General features: G+C 43.3%; 3 protein-coding genes across 3 annotated transcripts; all 3 read left to right on the top strand.

Annotated features, from left to right (window-relative positions):
• Positions 1 to 2,168: 2,168 nt before the first annotated feature.
• LOC133169862 (methyl-CpG-binding domain protein 4-like) lies at positions 2,169 to 4,307 on the top strand. The gene is made up of 4 exons (XM_061302349.1): positions 2,169 to 2,485; positions 2,620 to 2,723; positions 3,624 to 3,963; positions 4,057 to 4,307. Exons 1-3 carry the CDS (start codon positions 2,263 to 2,265, stop codon positions 3,696 to 3,698), a joined length of 402 nt encoding a protein of 133 aa, XP_061158333.1. The 5' UTR covers positions 2,169 to 2,262; the 3' UTR covers positions 3,699 to 3,963; positions 4,057 to 4,307.
• A 3,254-nt stretch (positions 4,308 to 7,561) lies between these two features.
• Positions 7,562 to 9,338, top strand: LOC133169854 (struthiocalcin-2-like). The gene is made up of 7 exons (XM_061302336.1): positions 7,562 to 7,895; positions 8,028 to 8,090; positions 8,182 to 8,209; positions 8,322 to 8,410; positions 8,578 to 8,715; positions 8,842 to 8,938; positions 9,084 to 9,338. Exons 2-7 carry the CDS (start codon positions 8,028 to 8,030, stop codon positions 9,161 to 9,163), a joined length of 495 nt encoding a protein of 164 aa, XP_061158320.1. The 5' UTR covers positions 7,562 to 7,895; the 3' UTR covers positions 9,164 to 9,338.
• Positions 9,339 to 9,742: 404 nt separating this feature from the next.
• On the top strand, positions 9,743 to 11,583 carry LOC133169845 (uncharacterized). Its single transcript, XM_061302324.1, has 6 exons — positions 9,743 to 9,902; positions 10,377 to 10,498; positions 10,581 to 10,708; positions 10,905 to 10,964; positions 11,030 to 11,219; positions 11,266 to 11,583. Exons 1-6 carry the CDS (start codon positions 9,893 to 9,895, stop codon positions 11,374 to 11,376), a joined length of 621 nt encoding a protein of 206 aa, XP_061158308.1. The 5' UTR covers positions 9,743 to 9,892; the 3' UTR covers positions 11,377 to 11,583.
• Positions 11,584 to 11,640: the final 57 nt, after the last annotated feature.

Raw genomic sequence — 11,640 nt, 5'->3', positions numbered from 1 at the left:
TTTATTGCCCATTACTCGACGAGTTGTGATTTTTTTCATTGATGTGTTATTGTTTTTATTATTGAATTGCCCATTGATCTATGATATAAGACTCACTGATCTTCTTTAGTGTTCATTATTGACTATCTGTGTCGAGCACATAAGTCCAACAATAAAACACCGCTCGGGTTCAGATCGGGGGGGCATTCCTCCCAATCACACACTTCCAGGTCTTACTGTTATTGCCCACGCGAGCGTTGAAGTCACCCATTAGAACAATAGAGTCCCTATGCGCTTTTCGCCACTTCTTCTAAGGACCCCAAAAAGGGTAGGTACTCTGAGCTGCTGTTCGGTGCATAGTAGGTACAAACAACAGTCAGGACCCGTCCCCCACCCCCCCCCCCACCCGAAGGCAGAGGGAGGCTACCCTCGGGGTGAAGCCTAATGTGCAGGCGCCCAGCCGGGGGGCAATAAATATGCCCACGCCTGCTCGATGCCTCTCACCGTGGGCAATTCCAGAGTGGAAGAGAGTCCAGCCCCTCTCGAGAGGGCTTGTACCAGAACCCAAACTATGTGTGGAAACAAGTCCGACTATGTTTAGTCGGAACTTTTCTGCCTCACACACCAGCTCGGGCTCCTTTCCAGCCAAAGAGGTGACATTCCATGTCCCAACCAGGGATCGGACGGCCAAGGTCCCCGCCCTTGGCCGTCGCCCAGCTCACTATGCACCCAACCCCTTTTGCCCCTCCCACATAGGGGTGAGCCAATGGGAAGAGGGACCCACGTTCCCTTTTCGGGCTGTGCCCGGCTGGGCGCCATGGGCAAAGGTCCGGCCATCAGACGCTTGCTTTCGAGCCCCACCTCCAGGCCTGGCTCCAGAGGGGGACCCCGGTGACCCGCGTCCGGGCGAGGGGAAACTAAGTCCATAAATCTTATTCATGAGGGGATTTTTGAGCCATGCTTTGTCTGGCCCCTCACCTAGGACTCTTTTGCCTTGGGTGACCCTACCAGGGGCATGAAGCCCCAGACAACATGGCTCCTAGGATCATAGGTACACGCAAACACCTTCACCACGATTAGGTGACGACTCACGAAGGGGTTTTCTTAATTATATGGCATTTATTTTAAAATGACAATTCCTTCGTTTTTAAGTCTCATATGCCACTGACAACTGTTTGCAGTAGTAGTGAAAAGTAGTGCAGTAGTATAAAACAGACAAGGAACAAAACCATGTTCCTTTGTTGTAATGCTTATGTGACAATTATGTGCTTCAGAGAATGGATGGATGGAGGGAGGGAGGGAGGGAGGGAGGGAGGGAGGGAGGTAGGGAAGGAAGGAAGGAAGGAAATCTAAAAGCGACAAAGGTATGTATTGTGTGACCTTGTTGGGTGTGTGCGCTCAAAAGAATTTAAGCCGTAACTGAACGGGTACATTTCCATGCGACCCCTCCCTTTTCTGAAGGGAAGGTAGACCTTCAATTGTTTTAAAGTGAGCGCGCATAGTGAACCCTAACCCTCAACATGACTTTTGCTCTTCAGATTTAGACGGCAATGGGAAGCCTTAACCATTTGTGCCTGAGAAAATATGTAACAGCGCATCATTTTAAATACAAACAGCCGACGATCCGGTCAATCAATTGCGGCTCCCAGAAATATAATCACAATTGAAATTTGAATCTTTAAAGTGTAGTTTGGACTTTTGGTAACTTGTTAAGTTTGACATGAAAAAATAAGAGGTTCGTTTTCCTAAATGAATTGATAAAGCAACAAAGGATGGATTATCAAATGAATCGACAAATATTTAATAATCAAGTACCGTATTTTCCGCCCTATAAGGCGCACCTAAAAACCTAAATTTTTATCAAAAGTCGACAGTGCGCCTTATAGTCCGGTGCGCCTTATATATGGATCAAGTGATGAATTTGTTGATCCATACTGGTTGTACACGGTGCTCTGCCAAAATGTTTCAGTACGTTTTAGTACGACTAGTAAATTACAAGGTCGCATCGCTTCCCAACATTACGGTAACTGTAGTCAGGGGGCGTCATCGAATAGCTGTTGTACCCGTGAGGCTATTTCATTTCAAAATAGGCTGCTCCGTTAATGTTTCAAGTAAATCTACGGATCGATATGGAAGGGAAACATAGGTAAGTAGTACCAATGCCTTAGATCGAACTTTAGTCAGTTCAGATCATTTTATAGGAGATTGTTTGAGAAACGCGATTGTTTACACTTTGCTGAGGCTCATGGGAGATTGCGAGCTGAGGCTCATAGGAAATTGCGGATGGCTAATGCTATAACGATAGCTGCTATACGCGCGAGGCTATTTCATGTCAAAATAGGCTGCTCTGTTAATGTTAAGATGGCCATTCCGCTCCTTTGGCAATTCTTCGAGCTGTACCCATCTGCAGAGGTGGCCCGCCGAGCTGACCGCAAGGTCATGTCGGAACTCCTGAAGCCGCTCGGCCTCTTTGACCTTCGGGCCAAAATCATCATCAGATTCTCAGGTGAATGAAAGTGGCCAAGATCTTAGCAATGAACGCACGAAAAGCAGTGCATCTCAAATGCCATTTAGTGGATTTTTTCTTTTTTTTATACCGGACATGCCAAGTGTTCAATGTGGACCTTCTGTCGTGTTCAGACGAATACCTGAGCAAAGCGTGGCGTTACCCCATCGAGCTGCACGGCATCGGGAAGTACGGCAACGATTCCTACAGAATCTTCTGTGTGGAGGAATGGAGACAGGTCAGTCCTCTTTTGAATTTCACTTTTATGAGGGGGTGGCAAGACAAAAAGGTCATTGGGTTGCCAATCTTGTTACTGCTGTGTTTTGTTCAAGGTGAGGCCTGATGATCACATGTTGAACAAGTATCATACTTGGCTGAGTGAAAACCAAGAGACGCTGGGAATCTGACAACAATGCCAAGAGGTGTCAGTCATCGAGGGAGGGAGGGTGAGGGAAAACTAAGTCCATAAATTTTACACTGACAACTGTTTGCAGTAGTAGTGAAAAGTAGTGCAGTAGTATAAAACAGACAAGGAACAAAATCATGTTCCTTTGTTGTAATGCTTATGTGACAATTATGTGCTTCAGAGAATGGATGGATGGAGGGAGGGAGGGAGGTAGGGAAGGAAGGAAGGAAGGAAATCTAAAAGCGACAAAGGTATGTATTGTGTGACCTTGTTGGGTGTGTGCGCTCAAAAGAATTTAAGCTGTAACTGAACGGGTACATTTCCATGCGACCCCTCCCTTTTCTGAAGAGAAGGTAGACCTTCAATTGTTTTAAAGTGAGCGCGTCACTGGTGTCAGTCATCAGTGGACATTTTTTTATTAGGACTATTTTAATTTAAAGGGACGGTATAATGGGTTTTTTTTAGGTTGTCTCTGACTGGTCAACAACTCTTTGTACGTTTTTTTTTTTTTTTAAATCAGAGATGCAAATAAAACTTTCTAGATTCAGTTTTTTACGCTGTTACCCCATCGAGCTGCACGGCATCAGGAAGTACGGCAACGATTCCTACAGAATCTTCTGTGTGGAGGAATGAAGACAGGTCAGTCCTCATTTTATTTCACTTTTATGAAGGGGTGGTAAGACAAAAAGGTAATTGGGTTGCCAATCTGGTTACTGCTGTGTTTTGTTCAAGGTGAGGCCTGATGATCACATGTTGAACAAGTATCATACTTGGCTGTGTGAAAACCAAGAGACGCTGGGAATCTGACAACAATGCCAAGAGGTGTCAGTCATCAGTGGACATTTTTTTATTAGGACTATTTTAATTTAAAGGGACGGTATAATGGGTTTTTTTTTAGGTTGTCTCTGACTGGTCAACAACTCTTTGTACGTTTTTTTTTTTTTTTAAATCAGAGATGCAAATAAAACTTTCTAGATTCAGTTTTTTACGCTGTTACCCCATCGAGCTGCACGGCATCAGGAAGTACGGCAACGATTCCTACAGAATCTTCTGTGTGGAGGAATGAAGACAGGTCAGTCCTCATTTTATTTCACTTTTATGAAGGGGTGGTAAGACAAAAAGGTAATTGGGTTGCCAATCTGGTTACTGCTGTGTTTTGTTCAAGGTGAGGCCTGATGATCACATGTTGAACAAGTATCATACTTGGCTGTGTGAAAACCAAGAGACGCTGGGAATCTGACAACAATGCCAAGAGGTGTCAGTCATCAGTGGACATTTTTTTATTAGGACTATTTTAATTTAAAGGGACGGTATAATGTTTTTTTTTAGGTTGTCTCTGACTGGTCAACAACTCTTTGTACATTTTTTTTTTTTAAATCAGAGATGCAAATAAAACTTTCTAGATTCAGTTTTTCACGCTGTTTCCCAACTGCAATTGTTATTTTCTCTAGCACATTAGGTTTTCAGAATAGTGATAATAATAGTAACAATACTATATGTAGTATAGTCATGTATTTAACATTTATGAATCAAGGGTTATGTTCAGCAACAGGTGGAAAATTCAAATATTTCAAAAACGCGATGTGCTAGGGGAATAAAGTTTAGAAATAGTTTAAACCAACGCTCAAAATACATTTAGCTACACACAAAGCCATCTCTGATTAAAATTTGCTGTTGGCCAGTGTTACGTGTCCATGTTGATTTGCAAACGTTGATTTGCACAGTGTAGCTCTTAATTGCATAAGACTATTTGGGAAAGCTTGCAATTTTACTTTTCTTTGCTGTGCAACTCCAACAAAGCTGCACATCTGCACCCTACAGGATTAGACAATATTTTGGGGCAATAGTTTCATACCCTAAAAAAAGTTGTCGTCAATAAAACAGTATGAATCCAGTTTAGGACGTAAAATGCACTTTTTTATTGCCCATTAATCGACGAGTTGTGATTTTTTTCATTGATGTTTTATTGTTTTTATTATTGAATTGCCCATTGTTCTATGATATAAGACTCATTGATCTTCTTTAGTGTTCATTATTGACAATCTGTGTCGAGCACATAAGTCCAACAATAGAACACCGCTCGAGTTCAGATCGGGGGGGCATTCCTCCCAATCACACACTTCCAGGTCTTACTGTTATTGCCCACGTGAGCATTGAAGTCACCCATTAGAACAATAGAGTCTCTATGCGCTTTTCAGCACTTCTTCTAAGGACCCCAAAAAGGGTAGGTACTCTGAGCTGCTGTTCGGTGCATAGTAGGTACAAACAACAGTCAGGACCCGAAGGCAGAGGGAGGCTACCCTCTCGTTCACCGGGGTGAAGCCCAATGTGCAGGCGCCCAGCCGGGGGGCAATAAATATGCCCACGCCTGCTCGATGCCTCTCACCGTGGGCAATTCCAGAGTGGAAGAGAGTCCAGCCCCTCTCGAGAGGGCTTGTACCAGAACCCAAACTATGTCTGGAGGCAAGTCCGACTATGTTTAGTCGGAACTTTTCTGCCTCACACACCAGCTCGGGCTCCTTTCCAGCCAGAGAGGTGACATTCCATGTCCCAAGAGCCAGCTTCTGCAGCCAGGGATCGGACAGCCAAGGTCCAGCTCACTATGCACCCAACCCCTTTTGCCCCTCCCACATAGGGGTGAGCCCATGGGAAGAGGGACCCACGTTCCCTTTTCGGGCTGTGCCCGGCCGGGCGCCATGGGCAAAGGTCCGGCCACGAGACGCTTGCTTTCGAGGCCCACCTCCAGGCCTGGCTCCAGAGGGGGACCCCGGTGACCCGCGTCCGGGCGAGGGAAAACTAAGTCCATAAATCTTATTCTTCATGAGGGGATTTTTGAGCCGTGCTTTGTCTGGCCCCTCACCTAGGACCCTTTTGCCTTGGGTGACCCTACCAGGGGCATGAAGCCCCAGACAACATGGCTCCAAGGATCATAGGGATACGCAAACCCCTTCACCACAATTAGGTGACGACTCACGGAGGGGTTTATTAATTATATAGCATTTATTTTAAAATGACAATTCCTTCATTTTTAAGTCTCATATGCCACTGACAACTGTTTGCAGTAGTAGTGAAAAGTAGTGCAGTAGTATAAAACAGATAAGGAACAAAAACAGGTTCCTTTGTTGTAATGCTTACGTGACAATTATGTGCTTCAGAGAATGGATGGATGGAGGGAGGGAAGGAAGGAGGGAAATCTAAAAGTGACAAAGATATGTACTGTGTGACATTGTTGGGTGTGTGCGCACAAAAGAATTTAAACGGGTACATTTCCATGTGACCCCTCTCTTTTCTGAAGGGAAGATAGACCTTCAATTCTTTTAAGGTGAGCGCACACACTCAACAACAACTTAACAAGGTAGTCAATTGACCATAATTAAGGTATAGTCACGCAGTACCACAAAGGAACATGTTTTTGGGTTTTTTTTCGACTTTTTGCAGGAACCTCGCAATACAAGTGACTTTTCTCATCAAGAGCACCAGCTCGTCACTTGGCGTTGACCCGTCCGTGTCAGAAGTTCACCAGTAATTAGTGAGGCTGGATGATTATGGCCAAAATCAAAACCACTGTGATCGTGATTTTTTTACCCTTATTCCTTCTGTTGGGCAAAACAAATGTATTTCTACTGCACTACTTTTCACTACTACTGTCAGTGCCATATGAGACTTAATAATGAAGGAATTGTCATTTTAACATAAATGCTATATAAATAATGGAAACAACCAAGAATTAAAAATTCACCATGCGCAAACACTGCTTGAATATGCTATTATTATTGTTAACATAGCTCACGTTTATTCAAAATAAATTCAGGCTATGGCTGCTGATTCATTTTGAGGCTCAAGCTCAACTTGTTGTTCGACATTCCTCAAAATTGTCTGTGCTTTGTTCTCTCAACATGACTTTTGCTCTTCAGATTTAGACAGCAATGGGAAGCCTTAACCATTTGTGCTTGAGAAAATATGTAACCGCGCATCATTTTAAATACAAACAGCCGACGATCCGGTCAATCAATTGCGGCTCCCAGAAATATAATCACAATTGAAATTTGAATCTTTAAAGTGTAGTTTGGACTTTTGGTAACTTGTTAAGTTTGACATGAAAAAATAAAAGGTTTTCCTAAATGAATTGATAAAGCAACAAAGGATGGATTATCAAATGAATCGACAACTATTTAATAATCAAGTAATCATTTAGCTCGAGCTTTTGACAGTTAAATTAGTGATGACATATTGAGCCCTATCTTAGCACAGAATTAGCTTAGCGACCTTAGCACAGAATTCACAGATGTTATCTAATTAGGAGATATTACTTGAGGATGAAGCTTGTTCAATTCTATGGGAGTTCAATTCTGCATGAAAAAAAAGGTTCTGAACTGGAGGGAATAGCAGCCTAACCCATTTATTGCAAAATCACTGCCCACTTTGTGTCCACAGGTGGATGGATGGATGGTGGTTTAATGCCTCAACCGTTTATTTCAAACATAATATACGTGGGAAACTCTGGAGAAGGGAGGGACGGACGGACGGGTGGATGGATCATCCAGCCCCACTAATTACTGGTGAACTTCTGACACGAGTCAAGGCCAAAGGACTAGCTAGTGCTCTTGACGAGGAAGGTCACTTATATTGAGAAGTTCCTGCAAAAAGTCTCCAAAAACGTCCCGGCTAGTTGACAATGACGCCTCAAAAGATGGACGGATGGATGGATGGACGAATGGACGGACGCACAGATGGATGGAAATCTCAAAGCGACAAAAATATGTTCCTTTGTGGTGCTGTGTTACTAAACCTTAATTATGGTCAATTAAGTTAAGTATATGTTGGGTGTGTGCTGAATTCAAAAGTATAACCTGAAAGTGAAGAATGGCACGAGTACATCTCTGATGACACCTACCTATTCTGACACCGCACGGTGTCATTGTACAATTTTGGGATGCCACAAGCTGATATAAAAGCACCACGCTTCGTTTCTCATGCTCAGCATCGAGCATCTGGACAGCAAAGGTAACACGGCACACCTGACCTCCTGCTTTTCAAAACCAACTGCAACTTTTATGCCTTTTTCCACGTTTTCATTTGACTACGAGTGTAATCTGTCCAGGAACTAATACTAAAAGTTCTTTTCTGTCATTGCAGATGGCATTTGTTCTCCACACAGTTTTCCTCTTTTGTGCCCTCAGCGGACTGGCGTCTGTCAGTGTAAGTCAAACAAAATGCATATTTTGATTTTTTGTTGTCGTCATATTTCGGGCTGTACTTGGTTTTAACCACAAGCTTTCCTTCCTCACAGTGGAGTAGAAGTATTGCTCAAGTTAAAAGTTAGTAGCTGCTTCTTCATCACACCTAATAACATTGCTTTTCTCTTTTTACCTTATTTTACTACAAGATTCATCTGTCAAATCTGGTTTTTGTTTCTCACCAATTGCGTAGCTGGTCCTTGCTGCCCGAAAGGCTGGACTCAATTGGACTGTCGCTGTTTCCTCTTCCAAGATGAAGGGAGAAGCTTCTCAGACGCAGAGGTATAAGAACGGGGAAGTTGTGCTAAACCAGCAAAACGGTATCATCCATTTGTCTGTGAAATGTCATGGATGAGTCTGAATGTAGTTTGTACAATCATGACCTTTTTTTTTTTTTTTTTGGTGCTGAATGGGATGTTTTCTCATTTCTCTATTGTTTCATCTTGTAGAGTGTCTGCAACATACTTGGTGGGAATTTGGCCTCAGTCCACAGTGCTGTGGAATATGCCGTAGTTCTTGGAGTGATTGCGAAAGGCACTTCTGACCCTTCCCGCGACATCTGGATAGGACTCCACGAAGCACTTGGGGTGAAACCTCTTAATATAAAAGATAGATAAAATGTCAAACTTTAAGAGTCACACGTCATGATGAAAGAAGCATGCGCTTTTGCCTTTTGAATGGACTCACTGAAACGTGTTCCTTCTGTCTTCCAGTCTGACGATTTTGTCTGGACCGACGGCTCACCAGTTGATTTCACTGCCTTCAACACCAACTCCGATTTCGGAGACTGCATTGAGATCGAAGTGGATGGTGAATTGCAATTTTTATGAATAGCTGCTTGTTAGATTCAAATGTTTGACTGCTTGTTGCATGGATTGATTGAATAATTGAAAGTGACATCACGCACATTGATTTGATTTTCTTTGTTGTCACACTGTTTTGTGTTCACTTCTAGATGACCTCTGGGACAACGAATCTTGCACTACATCAAACATATATATTTGTGCCAAAGATGCTCACCAATGCTTCCACTGACCCAGCCTACAAGCACCACATATGATCGACAACAATGCATTTTGGGATTCCACTATTCTTTACCTTTTCAACCCAAATTGACATCTTCTCATTTATTAATTGCTGTCACTCAAGTATATTTGGCAAAGTGGGTTAACGAATCAGTTCCGCAATAAAGCTTTTTGGTGTGGGATCATTTTCGTATTTGATTCGTTTCATTTCAGGATGGAATTTCTCAAGCCCATATTAACAGTGCGATTTGTGAGTTATAAATCAATGAGCTAAAAAGGACCAATGAGTCATACATCATAGATCAATGGACAATTCAATAATAAAAACAATCAAACATCAATAGGTAATAAAACAATGACTAAAATCACTACTCATAGATCATTGGGCAATAAAACTCGGAAAGAAGTGCATTTTCCATCTCTTCTCAGTTTCCCCAAACCTTTAGGCTGTGTATTTGTTTACAAAATAGATTTTTTGTTCCCGCAGTGTACATAGTATTTCACATGCTAAATATAACCGTTTTTAATTAACTGAGGAGTGATGCCAGTCAGAAGTTTTGTTTTGTTGGTGGGGGGGAACAACCTCCTCGCCAGGGTTACTGTTGCCGTTGCCAGAGGAGGCACAATACAGTTTGATGTTTTTGATTACGACAATACAGTGCAGAACGGTTCAAAGTCATGACGGTGACATTTAGTCGAGTGGATTTTTCCAGATGGAAGAAAGAGCCTGAGCTACAATATGAAACTCCGTAAGACAACAGAATTTTGAAAAAAGAAATATTATCTGTTATCACTGCTGTGCAATAACAATATTTTACTTAAATAGAATATTTGCAGGTAGCTGGACTTAAATATGTTTTTGGTTGTTTTTTTTACTCCCAATATGTTATACTTTGAACTCCTTATGCTTTCAAAATAGGCGTATCACATTTTTTTACTTCCACCAGCGATGATGCAACGTGAAAAGGAACGACAAAGAGATCCATTGAGATGTTGTAAAGCAGAAAAAACATGAGGGACTTAAACCCGGGCGCGTTAGGCTAAACACTACTGGGAGAAGAAAGATGTTCTCCATCTATCGCCTATTTAAAGACAATTGGATGATATGTGTTTTTAAATCAAGATATTTGCTTACTTTGGTACTTACGTATGTCTGTGGGAGTACAATTGCCAGCTTAGTCGTTTTGAACGCATTCCGTTGGCACTTGTCTTCATTCCAACAGCTTCCATTTCCATAGCGACGACCTCCCCAACGCGCCTTCCCTCCGCTGCGTCCCCTATCAAGCAGTCAACATTGCCGCTCATCTCCGCAGCCTCCGACCAGCCACCGCGCACCAGTCATCAGGTAGCCACCGGTTCATTTGACGTGCCAATAAAGTTTGTAAGATGTTCGACCATGTTGTGACCAACGTTGCAATTATCTACAGGTCATTCCGAGACTGAACCCCCTGCGTCCACCGGCAGGCAGTACATGCGGCGTTAGTCTGGAGACACGTGCTGTTCATCAACACAACCAACACAGAACGTCCATCATGCAGAGACGAGAGTATAACAGGTTGGATCGATGCCAGCGTTTTTTCGCGGTGCGCAGAGGTGGCAAAAGTACTCTCACACTGTGTTCTGAAATAGATACGCTTGTGTTGGACTCATAATTGAGTGAAAAGATGACGAGACGGACTGAGGATGACGGATGCGTTCCCAGGCTAGTTTTTAATTGTTCTGTCTGATGTCTATCACTTCTTGTTGTCCAGGTATCACCAAGTATGGCAAAAACCTTTTTACGGAACCAGCATGGAGAAAGAAGAATACAGGTACGCTAGAGATCTCAAACTGTTTCCTGAGTGCTTGACAATGGCTACATGGCACCTGATTGCAGGAGGGACTTACGTGAGCATCTCAAGAGGCAAATGGAGGAGAAACGCATCCCGCTGAGTCTGCGGTTGTCCGGCAGGGCGAAGGAAGGGGAGGATCTGCGTGAGGTGGACCGCCTTGCCCGATCTACTGAACTCCAGCAACGGCTGCAACACCGCAAGGCCATGGCGGCCTATAGAGATGATAACAAGAAGGTGAGGCCGACCAATAGTCACAAAAAACGCGGTGTTGTTTGTAAAGCTGATGGAGCAGAAGTGGCAAGACAGTGCACTGGCACGCTCCCGGGACATCCTGAGGGAGAAGTACAGGCTCCGCCTCAACCCCATCAACTGGACCGGAACGCTTAAATAGAGCCACCACTCGCCATGAACACGACCAACTCGAGATTTACATACAGCGCCGGGTAAAATAAGGACACCTAAGTAAAACTATTGTTAAAATGAAACCATTCAAATTCTAACTTAACATGTCAATTGACCCATCGCCAATTCAATTCCTCCGATAGCTGACCAACAGAACTTCACCCTAAAACAGGAAGTTGCTCCTGAGCTCCGGACTCGCCCTAAATGGCAGCATTCTGCGCCCAAAATTCCACATCTTCCCTCCTGCCATTGC

Source organism: Syngnathus typhle, linkage group LG2, assembly GCF_033458585.1.
Source record: "Syngnathus typhle isolate RoL2023-S1 ecotype Sweden linkage group LG2, RoL_Styp_1.0, whole genome shotgun sequence".
Taxonomy (NCBI): Eukaryota; Metazoa; Chordata; class Actinopteri; order Syngnathiformes; family Syngnathidae; genus Syngnathus; species Syngnathus typhle.
The sequence above is the reverse complement of the archived record's forward strand: the minus strand, read 5'-3'. Positions and strand labels throughout refer to the sequence as shown.